This window comes from Poecilia reticulata, linkage group LG21 (assembly GCF_000633615.1).
Source record: "Poecilia reticulata strain Guanapo linkage group LG21, Guppy_female_1.0+MT, whole genome shotgun sequence".
NCBI lineage: Eukaryota > Metazoa > Chordata > Actinopteri > Cyprinodontiformes > Poeciliidae > Poecilia > Poecilia reticulata.
The window spans coordinates 2,576,248-2,599,069 of record NC_024351.1 but is presented as its reverse complement, the minus strand read 5'-3'; the positions used below and the strand labels follow the sequence as shown (position 1 = coordinate 2,599,069).

General features: G+C 38.9%; 1 protein-coding gene across 1 annotated transcript in view; it reads left to right on the top strand.

The window, feature by feature from the left end:
- The window catches only part of syne2a (spectrin repeat containing, nuclear envelope 2a), a 109,677-nt gene that overhangs the window by 83,701 nt on the left and 3,154 nt on the right, over positions 1-22,822 (top strand). Inside the window, exons 95-109 of the mRNA XM_017302110.1 lie at positions 464-619; positions 4,152-4,310; positions 5,713-5,879; positions 10,412-10,574; positions 11,316-11,506; positions 12,114-12,264; positions 13,611-13,793; positions 14,828-14,965; positions 15,184-15,375; positions 16,510-16,801; positions 18,938-19,068; positions 19,151-19,280; positions 20,087-20,289; positions 20,368-20,544; positions 22,206-22,334. Of these exons, the coding sequence (XP_017157599.1) occupies positions 464-619; positions 4,152-4,310; positions 5,713-5,879; positions 10,412-10,574; positions 11,316-11,506; positions 12,114-12,264; positions 13,611-13,793; positions 14,828-14,965; positions 15,184-15,375; positions 16,510-16,801; positions 18,938-19,068; positions 19,151-19,280; positions 20,087-20,289; positions 20,368-20,544; positions 22,206-22,334 (2,562 nt within the window). The remainder of the gene's footprint in view (positions 1-463; positions 620-4,151; positions 4,311-5,712; positions 5,880-10,411; positions 10,575-11,315; positions 11,507-12,113; positions 12,265-13,610; positions 13,794-14,827; positions 14,966-15,183; positions 15,376-16,509; positions 16,802-18,937; positions 19,069-19,150; positions 19,281-20,086; positions 20,290-20,367; positions 20,545-22,205; positions 22,335-22,822) is intronic.

Sequence of the window (22,822 nt, the reverse complement as noted above, 5' to 3'; positions counted from 1 at the left end):
AAAGACGTACGGTTACATAATTGCACATCTGTTTTCGGTCTTTTTCACATGTAAGTGTAAACATTAAGTTGGGGGCGTGGCCAGCAGCCGCTTCTATGGATTTAAAGTGACAAGACGCCCTAAAACAGATCAAAATAGGCAGAACTGAGACTAAAATCATCATCAAAGAATCATTTCAGTGAACATGTAGGTCTATGCTAAAGGAAGCGTAGTAGGTCACTTTTAATTTATGATAAGTTCCCCACTACAGAGCCTTCCAGTTAGCCCCCCTTCCTCTTATTTAATGCACTGATGCTTTCACTCCCCTCCCCCTTTACCACCCCTTCTACCCTCCCCCTGTCCCGTCCACAGCCCTTTAATCTGGACAGTCAGGACAAACCCAAGCGAGAGGTAAAGCAGCAGCAGCAGCAGCTTGCATGGCCGCCTGCTGACCTTGCTGCATGTTTCTGTTTGTGTTATGCAGGAGGCTGAGCTCTCTCTGCAGCGTTTGGCTGGCGGACTGAGGGAACTGGCCACCATGAAGACAGACCTGTCCCAGTACGTGGCGGCCAGTGACTCGGCGCTGCTGGAGCAGCAGCTGGAGATGCTCCACGCTCAGTGGGAAGAGCTGTGCACCAAGGTGAGAACCAAACTAAAAGTTTTTACAGATAGTTCGAGGTGGGTGAAGACGAGCTGGGAGGGGACAGAGGGAAGAAGTTTCTGGTTTCTTAATGGCTGCACAAAGACAGGAGATAACACACACACACACACACATTGGTCACACTGATTTGTTTGATGAAAGACAAAGTGTGCTGGTTCTTGGAGGGAAACCAGCAGCTTACTTTGTAACAGTTTAGCTTCTGTAAAGGAACCAGTTTATATTAATTATAAATAAAAATCTCCCTCATTGTGTCAGCATGTGAGAATATTTACTCCCTGATTCAAGCTGTCCATCATTCCTGCTCGTTAACCTTGTGATTAGAATATTGTTTTTGGTGACTCCACACATTCCTACACATGTTTGGTCTTTAGAAACCAACGGTTAGTTAGCATGTTAGCCGGTTATAAGGCTACTTACTATAAGGTAATTCATGCTAGTGCTAATTGGGCTTTCAGTTAGCGAAGCTGCTTGCACCTGCTCTCCTGTTGGCTGAAGGTTTTCAGATTCAGCAGCAGGAAATGTTTTAACTTCTGTCTGATGATGAATTGATTTGAGTTTTTTTGGCTTTAAATGTGAATATAAATTCCTAAAATGCGTATTTTTGGTCAAAATACCCAAAAGTAGTGGGTAGTAACTAGTTACATTCACCTCAGTAACTTTTTTTGAAATAATTTAGTAGTGGAACTATTTTTACTATGCTGTACGTTACTTTTACATGAGTAATTTTACTACGAAGTATTAAAATTTCTAGATTTTCTACCCACTGAATGAAAAACAAACATGTTTTAACCAAAAATCCACCAAACAGACTCACCTGCAGTTTTTAAAGTTTCATTATTTTTAAGCCTGCTGCAATAATTAATTAATTATATGATAGGTTATAATAAGTTTGATAATTTCCATTTAGGGTAGTTTTGTTTACAGATAAATCATAATCTGTTATATTTATGGTTTTGGTTTAGTTTGTTTTCATTAATTGTTTTTCGTTTTATTTTGGAAATTCAAAATGTCTCCCAGTTCCAGTGTGGAGCATTTTATACAAAATGAAAGTTTAAATTTATAAATTAAAGTTGATGAAACTCATCATTAAGACGGCAGACTTGCATTATTATGTCATTATTGTATTATTTGATTGGTAAAATGTTTTATAGTTTGTTGTTTATGTAAATTATTTTCATTTAGTCCTAAAAATATCAACATTTCCACTTATTTTTATTTGTGTCCATCTGATTATGTAAATTTTAAATATTAAATGATTGAATCTGATCAGTTATTTAGTAAGTTAGTAGCTTTTTCGCTAWATGCTTTATTTATTCTTGAACACAGGTGTCAAACTCAAGGCCAGTGGGCCAAATCCGGCCCACCATAGTTTTTTATGTGGCCCTTTAGATTCAAGACTAAACACTAAATGAGCTTAAATATTATGTTATTGATCAGATCAATGCAGTTTTTATCTGTTTACTGCCAAATTATATCAACCAGTCCCTCCAGTTTATTGAAAATTATAATGGAAATTCACACAAAATCAAAATCAACAAATCTCCACATTTTTTTTATGCTAATACATAATTTGGAGCTTATTGCAGATTTTTCTTAAATTGTCAAAAACTTTCTGACTAGTACTAAACAGCTGCCTCAGCCTTAATTGATGTCATGGCCCTTTAAGTACATGATCTGTACAGCGAATGATAAAAAGTCACATTTACCGTCGTAAATAAGCTCAAATGTTTCCAGATTAGAACCACAAACACTTAGATTTTTATTGCAAAAAAAAAAAAAATCTTGAAATCCTGGAGGAACTGAACATATGATCAATAATAATATTACATTTTAAGGATTCATTGATATTTTGACAGTTTGTGATCAGGTTTCATCAATACATTCTGGCACAACCGGCCCTTTAGGAGAATTCATGATCTTAATTTGGCCCAAAACAAAAATGAGTCAGACACCTCTGACGCTCACTTTTACTGGAGTGAAAATATGTTGAAGTAGTTGCCAATTGTTGGCTGATGCGTTCAAATATTTCTATGTTTTTATTTTAGCTCTCCAAACTGTTGAGTTTGTGAAGCTGTGCTACTTATTAAGCCACCAGTTTATTAAAAACAAACAACTTATCGTATTTCTTCATGACATGCAGTCTGTGGTTAACAGGTTGCAGGTTTTGTAGGTGGGGGTTTGGTGAGCAGATGGCCTGGCCGGCCTGAGGGAGGAGCAGGGACTTGCTCTATTGTTCCCCAGGCGACACTCGGTCCTCACAGGGTGACCGCAGCGCTCAATGCATCCCCGATTCTTCACACTGCAGCAGGACCATCTGCCTCTGTGCATTAATACCAAGCAGGGCTCTTCTTAATAGCAAAAACGTTGATGATCAGTCAAATAGAGCAGCTCTAATCATAAGCCCTGAAACATCTAACAGATCATCTGCCCCCTGCGCGGGTTTGTAATGGGCTGTTCTGCTGGTATTAAGCTGTCATTAGGAAAATGGACCTTGTTAATTTGAGCGAATAGCTGCACTCTCCTGAGGGCTTCTGTCAATTCAGTTGATTACTAAATCAGAGTAAAAATCACTGAGTACATGTAATATTCTGATTCTGGGTTATTTTTTCACAGCTCAATGCTTGGATTTCTAATGCTTTGTCTGTGCATTATATTTGGGTCACTTTGTTTCCTGAATGCATACCAATGTATCACAACAAAGTGTCCCGCTGCAGACTCAGACTCATCGAGGTCTTTGGCACCTCTACTTTCACCATTACGTCATGGTGTCTGTAACCAGTGCAGACACCTCTGTACTGGTCTGGGGGAAATAAATGTAAAATACTTTAGATTTTAGGATCTAAACATGTGGTTTTCCTCGTGTAAAGAGAATATACACAGCCCACTGCTCTGAATCCCGTTGAAAACCTCCTGGTTATTCCACCAAATGTTGATTTCTGAACTATTACAGAGTTGAAACATTAGTGTTGTTGTTTCTAAATGAATATAAACTTGTCTTTGCATTATTTGAGGTCTGAAAGTGCTGAATCTTTTATGTCATTTTGACCGTTTCTCATTTTCTGCAAATAAATACAAAATACATTTTTGCTTGGGATATCGGAGACATGTTGTCAGTAGTTCAGAGAATAAAAGAACAATGTTCATTTTACTCAAACCTATAAAGAGTAAAATCAGAGAAACTGATCATTTTAAGTGGTGTCTTACTATCCAGAGCTTTAAGATTGTTAATCCTTATTGGTGCACTCTAAAACTCACCCAGTTGTCTTTAATGAGTTGAATCCAGTTTTTAAATTTGGAAAATAATTTCCTTTGAGTGTTTTTAGGTGTTTATGAGCTTTAAAATGCAAACAAAAAATATGGAAAAATATGCATATTTGAATTCACTGTTGACAGTTTAAGTTATCTAGTGTAGAAAAATAAAAAGATTCTTGACTTTCTTTGTAAGAAACTAATTTCTTATTTAAAGCTGGCATTTAACAAACACTAAATGTCGTTATCGTGTTTCCGCCAGGTGTCGCTACGCAGACAGGAAATAGCCGACCGCCTGAATGCCTGGACCATTTTCAATGATAAAAACAGAGAGTTCTGTGATTGGCTGACTCAGATGGAGAACAAGGTTTGCCACAGCGCAGATCTGAGCATCGAGGAAATGGTGGAGAAACTAAAAAAGGTATGAAGTCATGGCGATTTTATACCACTGTTGTTTGCACTGTTTTCATCAAAAGAACCTCAGATATGATACAGAAACCTTGAATTTGATTACGGTGTCTTCATTAAAAACACATGAAGCCAAGTGGCAGGTAAATTGTAGAATATATTAAGCAGATTGAATGAAAGGAACTTTAATAACTTTTATTCCTTAAAAGTGTAATTTTTTTCTGTTTGCAGTGTGAAATTTCCTGATGTGATCCTGAAAAGTTGACCTGCTTTTGTAAAATGTAAACAGAATCAGTTCTAAATGTAAATACTGTTGATAATAATATAGTTTTGTTGCAGGTCTGATAACCTGCCTTCAGCAAAACCAGTGTTTTTGCTGAAGAAAAGCACTGCAAAAACACAAAATGCTACCAAGTATTCTTGGTCTGATTTCTAGTGCAAAAATATCAGTAAACTTGAAATAAAACAAAATTAAGAAACTTTGTAGCAAAATATAGGAGCTTGTTTTAAGTCAATGTTCCTTAATATTGATGTGAAAGTTCCACTGGCGCTGTTACCTAGCAACGCCAGCCAGGCCCGGCCCGTCGCCTAGCAACCCAGTTCTAGTTCCACTGGCAGATTATTTTACTAATAAGACATTTTTCCCATTTTAAGCTAATTTATCTGGCAGTACTATAACTTTTTCATTAATATTAAGAAATTATTGACTTACAACAAGCCTCTATATCGTACTGAAAAGTTACTTTTAGGATAGTTTACCTTATTTCAAGTGTACTAAGATTTTTGCACTAGAAACTAGATCAAAAATACTTGGTAAGGTTTAGTGTTTTAGCAGTGAAGATGAATGACTTTTCCTGGAAGGCTTCTAACGGGCGCTGTTCAGAAACAGCATTTATTGTGTTACTGATACATGTTTTATTTTTAAAGTTAATATTTAAAAAAAAAGCTAAAGTTAATAGTCCAGATGCAGCCCTGCGTCTCCAACGCCAAACCATGGACTCGTTCATGCTGAGCTTACGTACAGCGACTCCATTTCCCTCCTGTACTAACAGATCGAAAGCCCTCAACTTAAAAACGGCATCATATGAACTTCTTCCTGTTGTTTCCATGATGAGGGGGTTTGAGTTTGAAAACATTTCTCYGTGGTGCCTGCTGCTAGCATGTGCTTGTTCTAAATGAAATTTAGCGCTTTCTTCTTTGATTTCCAATTTTGACTTCTGTTGATTCACTTTCTGCTAAAGCGCCCCCTGGTGGTTGAAGAAAAATCCACAGAAAAGCCGCACCGGGCTACATGGTTCAAAGTGTGGGGGGAAAAGTAGCGGTTTAAAGTCCGAAAAATACGATTTGTATCTATTTTAAACCTGCCTGCATCAACGTGGTGTTCATGTAGCTGTGTGGTCGTCATGTGTCCACAGGACTGCATGGAGGAAATCAACCTGTTCAGTGAGAACAAGAGCCACCTGAAGCAGCTGGGAGAGCAGCTGCTGTTCGCCAGCGACCAGGCCAAGCAGACCCAGGTGCGCGGCTCGCTACAGGAAGTCAATCAGCGATGGAACAACCTCTTTCAGCACATCGAAGCCAGGTGAGAGCCGGCGCAGTGACTGCTCAGCGGGAGTTTGGGTGTTTATATCAGCTAAGCACTTCCCAAAACACTCTGTATGCCGTTCTGTGAGCACTTTGCAGAGATAAATAGTAAGATGTTGGCAGGGTTGCAAGTCAAATTGTGTTTGTGTGGCAACATGACTCAGATTCTTAAGTACCGCTCTCAAAATTTACATCATTATCTAGTCGGAACAAACACCTTTCAGGGCAAAGCCACTCTGCTGCAAAAAGCATAATTAAGTTCTGTGAAGCTTTGCCTAGATTCTTGGAAGTAAACAATAGCTTCTAAGGGTTTCCATCCACCTGCTGTTGTAAGCCGTGCCTAGCAGCTGTCGGGAAAACATGGCCTCTCGTGTATGGACTGCRGAGGTTAAGCTCCTGTGTAGTTAAACTGTTGCTGCCCCCCGTCAAACAGATGGGCAATCCTGTGGACGAGCAGGAGATGCAAACCCCACACACCCAAGCTTCCCCCTCTGCCAGAAGCAGGGGGTAGTTTGGGCTGTCGGAGGGCTCAGACAGGACCAGATGTCCCCTGGTGCGCTCTGACCGGGCCCACTTCCTGTCGCCCAGCGGTGTCAAACTCATCTTCGTTTTGGGCCAAATCCAGATCATGAATGCTCTTTCAGAGCCGAATGTATTGATAAAACTTGTTCACAAACTGTTAAAATATCAATGAATCCTTAAAATTAAACATTATTGAACATCTTTTCAGTCCCTCCAGGATCAAAATCAAAGAGTTTGTGGTTCTTATTAAGAAATATTTGCGGTAAATGTGACTTTTTAATACTCACTGTATAGATCATGGACTATAATCTGACATCAGTTAAAGCTGAGTCAGCTGTTTAGTACAAGTAAGAAAGTTTTTGATAAATTGTGAGAAAAATCTACAATAAACTCCCAATTATGTATTGGCACAAAAAACTACGGTTATTTGTTGATTTTGTTTAAATTTCCACAATAATTCAGGGACTGATTGATATAATTTGGCAGTAAAAAGATAAAAACTGCATTGATTTGACTGTTCAGGTCCAAAGTTGTTCCTAAAGGTCTCCATGTTATTTCACTTTATTACTTTTGCATGCTTCCTGTGAAGAGCTCAGACAGGACGGCGTTTACAGCAGTGTGTCATTCAGTCATAGAGCTACTGCTAATGTTTTCTTAAATTAAGCACGCAGTGAAAATTTAGCCCTTCATGTTATGGAAAGACAGTTGATACAAGAGAAAACTTCGGTTTTTAAGAAAATGGCGGCTTGTAAATGATTTGTTAAGATCAATCAACTTTAGATTAAATTGAGCTCATCTTTCAATCAAACCAAGATATCCAGTTAAACGAGAATTGCTTCATAATTAAATGCGGGGCAGCAGCTTTTTCAGCTTGGTTAATGAGTAAAATCATCATTTAAAAGCTGCTTTTTAAAGTGCATATTTAAAAAATCAAGAACAGACCAGCGTGTTTTCATTGCTCTGTATGTTTTAGTGCTGAAAAAGAAGTCCTTACAGTCGCATCAGCTTGGTTTATTATGGTAATAACTCTGAAGTACTGAGGGATCGTGTGGTAAATTTGCAGCTAAAGTTGGCAAACGTCCTACTTGAGGGAGAAGAAAGAAACAAGATTTGTTTCCACGACTCTTTTTAATTTTGCTGGCTGTATTGCTGGCTTAATTTCGGTGCAAGCGATATAAATTGAACAAAGCAGATTTTCGCTGAACAGCTCCATAAATACAGTGAGAGGAATAAATGCCAGCCGGAGTTTTATCTCTTTGTAACTTCGGGCCTCCTATGGTCAGCTGCACTTTGTTATCTCGGCTCTCAAGCCATATATCCTCATCCTCGGCTCTTTTCTGCTTCATTTTCTCCATCCATTCTGTTCATGTCCTCTTCCTGAACGAGCCCCTGCCCGGCTTTTTCTGTCTTTGTCTGGTCTCCGCATGAAGCTGCCGGCTTTTGTTAGGCTGTCAGAGGTGGAGAGGGAGGTGGAGGGAGAAAGAGGCTTGTTAGTTGAGCAGGATGGTTGCATCTGCAGCAGTACTCCAATAACTTACACCGACTGTGTTGGGGATTAGATGCATCACTGCACCCCCCTGATCCTTCCTGTTAATAGTCATTAGTCCCATACATCATAAAACAACCATATAATCGCTGGGTTTCAGACACGTGATCCGGATGACGATCAAAATTCAGATGGGGGTCAGGAAGTGGATTTCTCTGGTTCAAAACGGAGCGAAATGGATCACAGCGAGTAGCTAATGGGCTGGACCTGATGAGGCATCTCGAAAAAATACACGTATATTTAGGATACGATCCACATTGTCTCAGTAAAAAAAGACTTCTGATATAATGTTGAGGATTTACCTGCATCGAGGCGATCGACTTTACCATCTGCAGACCTCAGATTATACGACGAGCCAGAAGAAAACTTTAAAAAGCCTGGAGAATACAGTCGTTTAGCTTCAGGTCGGGTCAAATTTAGGATCTAAAGAAGCATTAAATGACTGTCGACTTGTTTCTGCCGGGTGAGAAGTGAGTTGTGCTATTTTAAGTAATTAGTCTATGATAACGATGCTGTCGCTAACAACAAGCTAACCCATGTTATTTCCAAGTGTTTTGATCAACTTGTAAATAATTTATTTACCCAAATTCGTGCTGGAGTTGTACGTTAATGTTGAGTCGTTCTGCATTTCTACATTGTAGGTCAAACATTCGGTTCTACAGAAACGCTGTTAAAACACATATTATAATAAAATAATACATCTTACCTTACATGTGACTGCGTGTAACTGTCCAATAAAATATCATTTTAATTTAAACGATGCGATCGTTACCTGTTAGAAAGCGGAAACTCTGGCATTCTTAGTTTCTGCACCTCCTATTTTTAGCTGCAGATTGTTGACACACTTTTCTCATCATTTTTAGGTGAGTTTTTTCAAATTAACTCCCTTGTGACCAACTAGCTGTGAAACACGAAAATTATAAGGGTTGTGCCAACCGTACAGGACTCTGACTTTTTGATGGCGGATCAACAGAACATTTACTTCCTGGCCTCCATCTGCGCTACGTGACGTCGGTGGGTCTCACCTGAAACCCAGCAGTAGAATAAGAGTTACCCAATGAAGTAGCATTACAAGGGTCAGAATTTAATTTGAACCATTTTTTATTGAAGCTGTTAAAATGCTTAGAAGTGTTTAAAAGCCCTTAACATGTCTTTATTTTAGGTCCTTATTATTTACTTTAATGAATCTTTACTAAAACTCTGCGACTCTGACTTTGTTTTGAACTCTCACACCAAAGCTGGCGGAAAATGTCAGCAACATTTTTTATCTACTGGTCAGGAATGTCTGGAAAACCCTGAAAATATTTTTAATCTCTTTAAATCGTTTTCTTGGTTTGGATTAGTTTGGAAAATCCCAGTTTCTATTTAAATGCTGAATCAATCTCTCTGTCTTTCTTTTACCACTTTACAAATTTTACTTTATTATGATCCATTTTGCCCACAGGAAAAAAAACTAGACAAAGCTCCTCAATGTTGGCCTTTACAGGAGCCTTAGTGTCTTCATGAAGAGACATTAGGACGGTGATGTCTTCGTGTCTTTAGATCTGACGCTCACGTTACTCGCACAGGAAGTTGGGACTCTGTCGTTTGTTCCTCTGTCCGACGTTCTGCAGAAAGCGCCTCTCCGCCCGGCTGGACGTCCGCAGGAGAAAGCGATCAAATGGGGGGAATTAACTCAAACTCCAAAAACGGGGCACACTTCAGCCTTTTAAGCCTCCAGAGAGCTTTTATTGTCCTGCCCGTTGCCATGACAACGGCTAGTGTGGCGCGTTGCGTGTTAAAGTGAAAGATACCAGATAAGTTTTTGTTTGCAAAAAGGCTTTTTTCACCAGTACATTATTTATTTTCCCTTCATTTCTAATAATTTTGTTTTTTATTCTTTTTTTTCTAGTTTAGTTTCTTTTTCTGTTTTTCAGTTTTTTGTTTTCCTTCACATTCCATTTAGCCTTTTTTAATGCTTTCTTTCTTTCTTTCTTTCTTTCTTTCTTTCTTTCTTTCTTTCTTTCTTTCTTTCTTTCTTTCTTTCTTTCTCTCATTATTTCATTTTCTTTTATTGTATTTTCTTTCTTCCTCTTCATCTCTTTCTTTCTTTTTTTCTTTTCCCATTTTTCCTTACTTCAGTTTCTACTGTTAGCTCGTTTTTCTTTGATCTTTACTTTCTTGCCTTTTTTCAGTATTTTTCCTTTTTTCTTTCTGTTTCTCGTTTCTGTTTGATTTATTCATTTTATTACTTTTGTTTCTTTTTTTCTGGCCTCCTACTTTCTTAAAAATATTTCAGAATATTTTCATTTCCAGAAAAAGCATCAAATAATCAGATGCTCTCTGAACAGCTGCGTCTCTTTCTCCCTCTAATACATTCATAAGTTAATTGAGTTTTGGTAACTCAGTCAAATTACATTAAAAGGTTTGTTGAACATTAAAGTTTCTGACTGGGTGTTTGTGTCTTTCTTAATCTTTTTAAGGGTGAGGAAGCTGAAGGAGACTCTGGTGACGCTGCAGCAGCTGGATAAGAACATGAGCAACCTTCGCTCCTGGCTTTCTCGCATCGAGGCCGAGCTTTCCCGGCCGATCACCTACAGCGTCTGTCATGAGAACGAGATCCAGAAGAGGCTCGCTGAACATCAGGTAAATTACATCCAAAACTGTTTGGATTTTGTTTCACTTCCTAAATATCTTATTTTCCTCACTTTCATTTCCCCGCTTCGTCTTTAGTATTAATATTTCTACATTTTCCCACATTTTGCTGCTCACTTCTTCTGTGTTTATCATTAATAATTCTCACCTTTTGTTTGCTTAATGTTAGGAGATGTGGTGTTGTTGCTCTTCAGCTTTATTCTTTAATCCACATGTGCCAAACTCGAGGCCCGGGGGCCGAATTTGGCCCGCCGTGGATTTTTATGTGGCCCTCCACGTTGCATCAATAAGTCCCTCCCAAGTTTCACAAATCTGTAAAAGTCACACAGAATCATCAAATCCCCGCATTTATTCTGATTTCTCAAAATGAACAAAAACATGCTGCCTCGGCTTTACTCGATGCCAAGTTAAAGTCTGTGATTGATGAGGCGAGTAATAAAAAGACACACATTAGCGCAAATGTCGTAAAAATTTCCTACAAATATTTCTAAATTAGCATCACAAAATCTGTGATTTTGATTGAAAAAACAAAACAAAAGAACAATCTGGAAATCCTGGAGGAACTGATCAGTGTGAGAAGATGTCCAATATTTAATTTCAAGAAGCACAAACATCTATTTCTTTATGTTTTTAGCAGTTTAATTGGTTTGATCAATACATTCTGGCATATTCAGATGATCTGGCCCAAAATATAACACGAGTCTGCAGACTGATGGTCTGGCGTCTGTGCAGGACCTGCAGAGGGACCTGGAGCAGCACACTGAAGGCGTCGCGTCCGTCCTCAGCCTGTGCGACGTTCTGCTGCAGGACGAGGACGCAGCAGGCGGCTCGGAGGCGGAGAGCGACTCCCTGCAGGAAACCAGCCGCAGCCTGGACCAGCGCTGGAGAACCATCTGTGCTCTGGCTCTGGACAGGAGACTCAGGTAGGTGCCGTTTGGTGGACGTGAACTCTGGTGCGGTTTGAATAAATATGTGAATGTAAGCCGATCAGAGACCGCTCCAAAAGCACGAAGCGGACTGTAACGCAGGGAATTCTGGGTAAATGAAGCCAAAACAAAGAGTGTGAGTCTAGTTCTAGAGGGAGAAATGACTTGAGGTCTTTTACTAAAATCTGACACCACTCTGTTTTTATTTACATTCTGCGAAAAAGAAAGTTGTGCTCGGTGTCTTCTTCTGAGGTTTTTGTGTCGTTTACTTTAGTAGTTCTTGGTGCAGCGCCCCCTCAGGTGAGGAGAGGAACAGGTGTGAAAACAAACCGCAGCAGCTGAAAATGTAACAAATGTTGCAATTTCAGTCCCAAACAAAACTGAATAACTTTCATTCAGGGGAAAAAGACTTTTGTTGTTTTTAACAAACTATTTAATCTGTTGTTAAAAAGCATGAACAGCATATCTGCCTGTAAGCGAGCTGCTTGTTCGACCGTGCAAACATCTTCAGGATTTCAGGTTACATATTGTCAGCATAATTCATGTGAACCAAAATTTCCAGCCTCAATAAACACTATAACTTCAACATGACGTGTTCTTGCAGAATCGAGGAAACTTGGACTCTGTGGTGCAAGTTCCTCAACGACTACTCCCGCTTCGATGATTGGCTCAAGATGGCGGAGCGAACTGCTGCCAACCCAAACTCTGCAGATGTCCTCTACTCTGCAGCCAAGGAAGAGTTGAAGAAGTTTGAGGTCAACTGGTTTTACTGTTAATTTATGTTGTTTTAGTAAATGACACATTTCCCTCCGTTGTCCTAGCGCCCATTAAGATTTAGAAGTTTATGTTTGATTTGATCAACTTTTGTCAATCTATTCAGTTAAAGGTAAAATTTCCTGGAGCTTGCAAGAGGCTACATAACTACTAAACCACTGAAAATAAGTAAATAAATATTAGAGCTGAAATGATTAATCGAATTAATCGTGCTGAATCGATTATTGAAATAATCGTCAACCAATTTAATAATGGATTAATCGTTAACTGCAGCATGCAGACTCTAAAGATGGCAGTTTGCTGATGAACACCTTCAGAGCAAAAATTAAGCAAAATATGTACAACATATATAAATATCTAAGATTAATTTCTGTAAATCTTTTCTACCCAGAACTTTCTGTGGAAAGTTTCCTATTAAGCAGCTTTTGCTGTCAATCCAAAAAATAATCAACGGATTAATTTATAGTATTTATTTAGATGTGGATGCATCTTTTTGCTACCAGTAACGAAATGTTCACTAAGTATACGCTTTTATTGCATTTTAGGCAATGCAATTAACTTTTTTTAAATTAAAAAAAGCAATTAAATGATCTTATTTACATATTTTTATTGCATTTGTCATATTGTGTACAGGTGGCTGAAGCGGTTAAATAAAAACTCTGCGCCCCAATGAATATTAATATTAACTTGTTTCTGTTGCTTTGATGGAAAAGCTTAAACTGTGTTCAGTATTTAGTGATCAGAGGTTGATTTTATCAACGTTACAAGATCCAAATCAGTTTCAAAAGCTTTAAACTGATACTAAAAGAAAAACGGACAGTTTCCAAGTTTTGGGGTCATCAGTTGTTTTCTCTAAATTTATACCGTCATTGATTTAATCAGAATCATTTCACTTTTGGCTTTAAGCATCAAACGTTTTGGTTCTACATACAGTAAACGGCTCTGGAAAGAACGAAGAAGCCTCTTAAAATGATCAGTTTCTCTGATTTTACTCCTTACAGGTTTATGTTTGAGTAAAATGAACTTTCATTCTATGAACTACTGACAACGTGTCTCTAAAATCACAAGCAAAAATTTAAAGATGCAAAGAAAATAAGTTTATATTCATTTAGAAACAACAATACTGATGATTTAACTCGGTTCAGAAACAAAAACCTGGAGGTTTTCAGTGCAGTTTTTTCCTATCAGTTGTTTTTTGTTTTGCATTGAATGTGATTTAAATTGGAAACGGTTCATTTCATTGAGAACACAGAAGGATGTAAAGATGTGTTTGAATAGGAAAACACACTAAAACCCATTTACTGACTGAACAATGTGTTTTCTTCAGGGTTTCCAAAGGCAGGTTCATGAGCGCCTGACTCAGCTGGAGTTCATCAACAACCAGTACCGCCGCCTGGCCCGGGAGAACCGCACCGACCGAGCCAGCCAGCTCCAAGCCATGGTGAGGGAGGGAAACCAGCGCTGGGACGGCCTGCACCGCCGAGCGGCCGCCATCTTACGCCGCCTGAAGGTATCAGTCACACCTAACGCACGTCTCCAAAGCGACGCACCGATCCGATGTTGGTACCTGAACCAGTTCTATTCAGTCTAGTTCTATGCTTTATGAGGCTTTATTTGTTTTACATCATACTTTCCGAACCATTTGAAAGAAGGTTTGTTGCAGTTTATTTTCTACACGTTGTTTTTGTCAGTTTCTTTATTACTTATTTTCCTGATGATCTGGACTGAAGCTTGTGTATCAAAGTGAGCCGTACAGGCGCAGAGTTAGCAATTAAATGATCATTTAAAAGAAATAAAATGTTTTGAGTGAATTCAGCGATGTGTCTCTGTGTCAGCCGATACTAAAAAGTACAAACGGTTTGGCACAAGGGCCAAAAATGTCAAATTGCAACAACTAAAGGGGCCACAAAATGTTTAGTACATTTATTTATAATCGCAGAAACTATTTTATTTTGTTAGCTAAGTAATGAAACACAGTACTTTAATGAATTAAGCAAAGCAGTCAGATATCTGTGGTTCTTTGTAGATTTAAAACAAATAAAGATTGAGCAGGATTTACAAATTAAAAAATAAAGCAAACAGCAAATCATATCCTAATTTTTTCTGGATTTTTTTTTTTATCACTTTTTAGCGACAAGAACATTTGGTGGCTCACTCTTTATTTTTCCAACTGCATGTTTTTAGTCCCTATTTCTAATAAACAAACCCCTAGATGACTACTTCTTGTTGCATATTACATTTTCCATTTGAAATCTGAAGATTTTAAACAACAAAACAAGTTTAGGTTATTCTTGAAATGTGATCAAGACCCGCCAAAAATTTTCCTGAGGGCCACAAATGGCCCCCAGGCCGCACTTTGAACACCCCCGGTTTACAGCAAAGAGAAAACTTAGTTTGTTGAATCAGTTTTATAAATAAAATGTTTCCACGTCATCATATGAGCCGTTTTTACACCAACCAGAAGCCTGAATTGATGATAAGGAAAATATTCTGTTTATTTTGGTTTTGTTCTCGCTCCTCCATGCTTGTTTTCGCTTCTCCCAGTATTTTACCAGCCAGCGGGAGGACTTTGAAGGCACCAGGGAGAGCATGCTACTTTGGCTGACGGAGTTGGACCTGCAGCTCACCAACGTGGAACATTTCTCCGAGAGCGACGTCCATCAGAAGATCCAGCAGCTCAGCGTGAGGCGCTCGTCTCTGCACACACATCTCACATATCCGATTTACTGCCTCTGAAGGAGAACTTGTCAAGCTTTTAAGCTGCTGGTTTCATATTTTGGTTGAGGGATGACTCTCTGACACCTCATTAGGAGGACACTTTTAAATTTCACAAACAGGCATGTGTTGCTGGTTCTGGTTTTCCTGACTCCGTCTCCGTTCGTCCATCCATCTTCCGGCAGAGCTTCCAAAAGGAGATCAGCCTGAACACTGAGCGCATTGACGGGTTGATAGTGTTTGGTGAGGCTCTGATCCAGAAAAGTTCAGCTCAGGATGCGGCTCTGATAGAGGACGAGCTGGAGGAGCTTCACTCCTACTGCCAGGAGGTTTTCAGCAGGCTGGTCCGCTTCCACCAGCGCCTCAGCCAGCCTCCGGTGAGCTGGACCACACACACGAGCTGCACTCCTTACTGTACATCATTAAGCCTTTAAATTCCACTAAATCCTAAAAAAACACACACATTTTATGTTCTTTACCCACTGTCTCACATTAAAAAAACACAATGATATATTTAAATAATGTGCCAGTTTGCTATTTATATTTTACAGTGAGGGAACTGAAGGGCCGTAGCTATTGGACCTGTCTGAGGACGGGCTGGACATGTAGAGAAAATGACTCGAGATTATTCTCACTGTCAAGTTTGCAGTTAAAGAAAAGCTAGATGGAGAAAATTATTTCCATTATCCTGCAGCAAAAGGCTGGAACTTCAAAAAATAGGAGGAACTTTTGAAGGTATTTTAAAGAATATCTTGTCTGAAACCTGAACACGTTTCAGCCAAAAATGCTTATTTTATGCCAGGAGTGTCCAAACCTTTTGGCATTGGAGCCAGAAACGTTAAGCTGAAAGAACCAAAGTATATTTTTAATCATGCCCATCAAAATGTTTGACATGACTGACTCCTCTAAAAAGAGACAAAAAATCCAGAAAAAGATGAAAAATTTAGGATATGATTTGCTTTTTTTTGTTTGTTTTAGCAAACCTGCAAACTTTTTGTTTCAAGTCTACAAAGAAATCTGACATATCAAGAATAACCTAAACTTGCTTTGGTGGTTAAAATCTTAAAATTTAAGTTTCTAACATTTTAAAATCTTTGAAAGACTAATAAAAAATGACAATGTTGTTATATCCAATAATAACATTATTTTTAATTAATATTTTTAATAAAATAATTGTATTTAAACAATAATGTTAATTTAAAAATTATTTTTCAAATATTTTTATTGATATTAAGTTTTTAAAATCTTAGAATGTTAAAAGTTAATATTAATGTTATTTTTAAAATAATGTTTAAAATATTTTAACATTTTTAGCATAACAACGAAAATATCCATTGATTTTTTTATATTTCATTTCATGTAAAAGCAACACAACTTTAATTTTATTATTTTATCTCATTAAAATATTGTGTTGGTTATTTAAAAATAAAAGTTTCTGTGATTATAATTAAAAGTACTAAAGATGTTGTTTGACCCAAACCGATGGTGTTTCTGTTCTCTCTTTAATCCAGATGATCAGGGAGGAGCCCGACCTCTCTGACCTCACCGTTTCCCTGGAGTCGAGCTTGGAGCTGATTGGTCGGCCGTGGCTGGGGCGGAGCCAGACGAGCCTGCCGGCCACGCCCACTCACCTGCTGGGCTCTCCTCTGGACCAATCGGGGCGGGAGACGCCGGTGAGCGTCGACTCCCTGCCTCTGGAGTGGGACCACACCGGAGACGTGGGGGGGTCGTCGTCGCACGAGGAGGATGAGGAGGAAGGGGAGGAGCAGGAGGACGAAGGGGCTTACTTCAGCGCACTCTCAGGTATCTTCAAAATAAAAGGCCTGTGGATTAGTTCAACAGGGGCACGGATACGGCCCTCCGATGCTTTTTGTTCTTCTTTTAGGATGAGATTAAATGGAAACATTGAGCACAGCAGAAATACTTGTTCTCTAGTTTTGCTTTTGTTTTTATCTCATAAAATGTTGAGTCACAAACATTTTGTGAGTTTTTACACAAAAACAAACTGGTCACACATGTCCACTATATTTGGATAAATACAGCAAGAATTCTTATTTTCTTTGCTGAGAATAAACTAAGTACATTTTACAGACTTAAAGAAATGGAAAATAATAAGCTGAAAAAGTTAAATGATTGTAAACGTTTAAATATTAGTTTTATTTATTGTTGTGCAGGTAAAAGAAAGAATTCCCAATAATATTTTTAATTGGGGGCGGGGAATATTTTCATCTTGGGGATTTTGGACTTTAAAAAGTTTGGACACCCCTCATTTAGGGGTTTCTGTTTTAGTTTTATTTCTGCTCTAGCGTTTATCAGCTCCTGGGGGGAAACAGCGGATGAGTTTCCCSTTCGAATCAGGTCAGATGCAGCGACAGGCTGAACTTTCTATAGAGAGGTTGTGGGTACGACTTCGAGACGACAGAAGGAGGTCAGTCGCCTCGTCGGATCCAGAGGGTGAGATTTATTTTCCGGCTTACCTCAGACGGGTCCAGGGGGCGTAGGAGCTGATTTCTGAGCTGCCTGTCTGATAATACATTATTTTGAGTCATTGGTATGTTTGTCTCACTTCCAAAACCTGCCTTGGCCTTAATATTTACCTCAAGACAATGAATCTTTGATTTTGTTCAGCTTATAGGAAGAAAAATAAAGTAAAATGTCAAAAAAAATGAATTCCAGGCTCCTTAAATTTGAATTAATCCAGTTATGAGCGTAGACGCTGTAAGAGTGACTATAAAAACTGGATGTATTAAATAACTTTAACAGGCAAAAACTATCAAACGAGACCTGCCACACATCTTCATGTTCTGCGTCGTAAATCCACCAACACCGCTGCTCCTCGGGGTGCAGGAAATGCTTCCAGGAAATATCTTCCATTAGAACATAAATTAGACACATCCGCACCGTTAGTGGATTGTAAACCTTTCGGTTTTTCACAACAAAATTCTAAAATATTATTAGAGGAGCTAAAACTGGAAGGTCAAACTCATGATTCTCATTTTATGTGTCTTTAAGTTGCAAAGATTCCTTAAAGTTTAAGAGTAATGATTGATTTGTGGGTTAAATTCAAGTTTTCAGTTAAGAAGATGTCAGGATTTAAATTCCCGTCGAGGTTGGAGCCCATGTTTGGCTAGCTGGTTTTACCGCTGTACAATTGCTGCTGGAAACGAGAAGTGTTTTGTTGTTGACTTACCATCCAGAAACAACTTGCTGCATTCTTGTTGGTTGTTCAGGAGGCTCAACTTCTGCTTTTCCAAGATGTACAAGATGTACGGTTGTATAATTAGACATCTGTTTGCAGCCATTTTCACCTTCGAGTGTAAACGTTGCTTATTTAACTTTGTTAGGATAAGTCTATGGTCTATACAAAACATGCTCATTAAATTTTTTGCACAAAATAATTATTAAATAATGAGGTTTTAGTTTTGAGATCCTTTCAGAATGAGCTGTTTTAGGGCCTTTTGTCACTTTAAGTCCAAATACGTTGCTGCTTTCCACACCCCTCAAATCCATGTTTACACTCGCACGTGAAAATGATGCGCAATTGTACAACCGTACATCTTTGAAATGTAGAAGTGGAGCCTCCTGCACAACCAGGAAGAAGAATACAACAAGTGGTTTCTGGATGGTAAGTCAACAACAAAACACTTCTCTATTCCAGCAGCCATTGTACAGTGGTAAAACCAGTTGACTGAAGGTGCTAGATCTCTGCTTGTGTTGCTAGGTAACAGGGCTACGCTAGGCTACGGGTCAATACCTTTCCAATATCAGGAGGCTTTTGAAACAGCTCATTTTCCACACACCAAAAACATCAACTTATCACCAAAAAAATGCTTGAACATTTTTTTTTCTCGAGCGATTGGGTCGTTTTCAGAAAACCAAATTTCCCTGAATTTTGCACAGTCGGTCTCCTTTAACCTGCCAATACATTTTGTTCTGCAGTCTCCAGCCTGTCTCTGGCTGTTCGCGATTGTTCATGGAGAACACCAGAAGCCACAGCAGCTCAGCCGGATCCAGAAGGACACGCTGAGCCGACGCCGGCTCTGACCAGCACGCCTCTGAAGCAGGGCTACGTACGTCTCACGGTTCCCTCTGCGAGGCCTCGCCGCCCAGCCAGATGTCGGCTCTGATGATCTACTTGTTGTGCTTTTCCAGCTGCGGCTCATGTCCCAGTGCAGCGGGAGCATCGAGAACATAAAGAGAGTCTCTCTGATCCTCGACGACGACGAGGAGCAGCCAGAGGAGTTCGGCTTGACGGGCCTGAATGCCTCAGACAAGCAGTCAGGTGAGATTACCGCGCAGAAAACATCATTAATAAAGACTGTCTGCACTGCGAGGGAGGACTCAAAACAGACATCTGCCATAAAATCTCAGAACCGGAGTAAAAGAAACCAGGTGGTGCATCAGTTATGAATGCACGCAGTCAAGGAATCGGTTCAAAAGGAAATAAATTAGAAAAATACTCATGAACTGTCGTTTTAGCTCATTCACTTGAGAATCTGCAAGAGTTTTTTTTTTTTTATCTTCATACTTCAGAAAAGAAGATATTTGGGCAGAAAAATTTAAATCTGCAGAAACTTTGATTTAGACTGAAATGAATCATTTTGACAACAGAGACATAAACTCACGTCGTTCCCAGCGTTGGGTTTGTCGGAGGAACCGTGAGGCTCTTGGTCTGTTTCTGTTTAACTGGAACTTTGATACAACTTTAACATCTTTGGGCGTTTTACAGGATAACTGCAACTTGCTGCCAGAAAACTGAAAATAAACAATAAGTGGATGTTTCTGTGGGATAATGATGCACAATATTTCCACAAATTCACATAAAAATGGTTCATTTAATACAAAATCATTTGATTCTCAGTCCTCTGATTTAAATCCTATAAAAACCTGATGGTTTGGCAAAGAGCAAACATTTTAAACTAAAGAAGTGCTTCTTTTTCTTACCTGAGAAAGACGCAGTAAGTTGTTCTTATTGCCACTTTATAACATCAGAACTATAAAATATAAAATAAAAACTTGAAGTCCACGTCATAGAAACACCAGTAAGTGTAGAAACGCCTGAGTTGGTTGATGTTTGTGTGTTTTCAGGTGTGATCGAGCGCTGGGAGCTGCTCCGGGCTCAGTCCAGGTGCAGCCAGCAGTCTGGCACTCTGGATCCTCAGCAGGTGACCTTTGACCTGGACGACCTCACTTCCTGGCTGGAAACTGTGATCCCTGAGCTGGAGCGCCTCTCGCAGTCTGAACCTGCAGGCGGCATAGAGGACATGGAGGCCAGAGCCAAAGAGCTGAAGGTGACGACTTAATCCGAGGGATTGACTTTAATCCAGATTAAGTTTCACGTGATTTATTTTTATTCTTTGTTTCCACAGGAAATGGAGAAAGCGTTTTGCCACTACAAGGCYATCATGCTGTCGGTGAACCTGCAGGCGAAGGAGGCTCCAGAAACGCAGGAGAGGGTGGCGAGGGCGAACCGGGACTGGAGCCGAGCGTCTACTGGTCTGCAGCACTGGGACCACAGCCTGAGGAGGAAGCTGATTCGCTGCCAGGTGGCAAGAAAACGCTTGACTCAACCAACACGGGTTAACGAGTCGGGTTCATTCAATCTGGGTCGACTGAAGCTTTACGGGTTTATTTAGTTGGTTTCTATAAGCGAATTGGACCAGATTCCATATTTAGTATTTATGTCACGTTGGTGCTGATTGAACACGACTTTAATCCATCAGGTTTGTATTTCAGCAACAGTTCAAAGTGCTTCGCATCATAAAAACACAAAAATATAAACTCAATCAGCAGTCAATAGTCAAAACATTACATTTTGATGCAGAATGTTGATTAATGTTTCATTGATTATGTTTCAAAAGCAACTCTGAACAGTTGAGTTTTAGTCTAAAGGAACTCAGGGTTTCCACAGTTTTGCAGTTTTCCAGATGTTTGCTCCAGATTCTGAAATGTGATCATTGTTTGATCATTTATTGCTTCTTCTATCAATACTGAATTTAAAATGCTATCATGAAACACGAATATTTTAAAAATAAAATTGTAACTCGTCAGACWTTGCTAATAAAGTATTAAATACAAATAAATATGAAGATTAAGCAAAAACCCGCATTTAAATTAGCTAGATAAAAGCACATTTTATAGAAATTAGTTMATAATTTACTTCTACACCATAACTGTAAACCCASARGTGGTGGTGCTCAAAGTGTGGCGCCRGGGGCCGTGAGTGGCCCGCAAAATGATTTTRGGCGGCCCTCAATCACGTGTCGAAAACTTTCTGAATTTGGTTTCCAAGTCCAGACGATTAGAAACATTTAAACAAAATGTGAGGCTRGAATTTCCAGACAAAACTTWAAATCTGTCTAACATGTAAAAGTATTCACCTTTTAATCAGCTTTTTTATTAAACTTTGCAAAATAAAGCAAAAGTGAGTCAAATCCTGTTTTTTTTACTGTAAATATGCACAGAAAAAWTAAAACTAGAAAATTAAAATCAACCCAAAAAATGCAGGGATTGGTTTCCCCTTTTATTTCATATCCACTTTATTTTTATTCAATTATCGCTCGTTTATCAATGAGGGTAAAAAACAGACAACAGTTATCCAATTTAAATAAAAATAGTCCTTCATGTACCTTCATCTTCACATTTGACACCCTTATATGTCTTAAAGTTTGGAAAATGTTCATTAACTAAAAGGATCTGTGATAAAAACGAGACGTCAGGAATTCGGTAAAATAGTTTTACTCTTAAATAGATGCGATTTCTGCTGTGATCGTAGCGCTAAACGCTGATTGAAATGTTCTTTTCCTATTCTGACGGCCTGAAAGTTACAAAATAAAACATCTGTAAAGGATTAAAATCACATTTCAGTTTCTGATCTTTTGTTCCTCAGATCTTTTAAACGCGCTTTTAGCCGTAGGAAAATTAGCTTTAGATTATTTGCCCACTTTTAAAAGGCCCATTTCTCCAATTTCTCGTCAAACCGTATAAAACGCTTGATCAGGTTTTAGAGTAGCATTACACAAGTTTTATGGACGTCCTGCTCCTGCCAGAACCTTTTGAAAATATATTGCTGTTGTCAAACTCCACAAAAGGCCCATAAACAATAAAGCATGTGATATCTTGTTTTTGCTCAACTTTCCAGTAAATGCAGGACTTTAATGGTGAGAAATGTTGAACTCCGATATATATTTTTATTTTTCCTGTGCAGGAGTTTCATGAAACCCTTCAGTCTCTGCTGCTGTGGCTCGCTCAGGCAGAGAGCAGATGCTGCAGCGTAGACGTAAAGCATCCAGAGACAAGCGCCGCAGCGCTGAGACAGCAGGAAGACACGCTGACGGTGAGCGGCAGATGAACAGATTGGGATGAGAGATGAAGCGTCGGGACCGAAACGGTTCATCTGATTAATCGATTCTTGTAATAACTTAGTAATTCAGGAACTGATGAATCGTTAACTGGAGTTTACAGACCTAGAAAAAGGTCATTTGAGGAAAAAAAACGACATACGCAGAGCAGCAGCTGAACCAAAACAGTTAAAAAAAACATAAATATGAATTTTACATTCAAGATAAAAAAACAACTTAAAATGTTTTCTACCTGGAACTATTCAAGTTTCATCTGGTCCAAATTCTGTGAAAGAAAAAAATCTTTTTTTTTTCCTGTGGAAGAATATACACTGCTCAAAAAAATAAAGGGAACACTTAACACAATATAACTCCAAGTAAATCAAACTTCAAACTGTCCACTTAGGAAGCAACACTGATTGACAATCAATTTCACCTGCTGTTGTGCAAATGGAATAGACAACAGATGGAAATTATTGGCAAT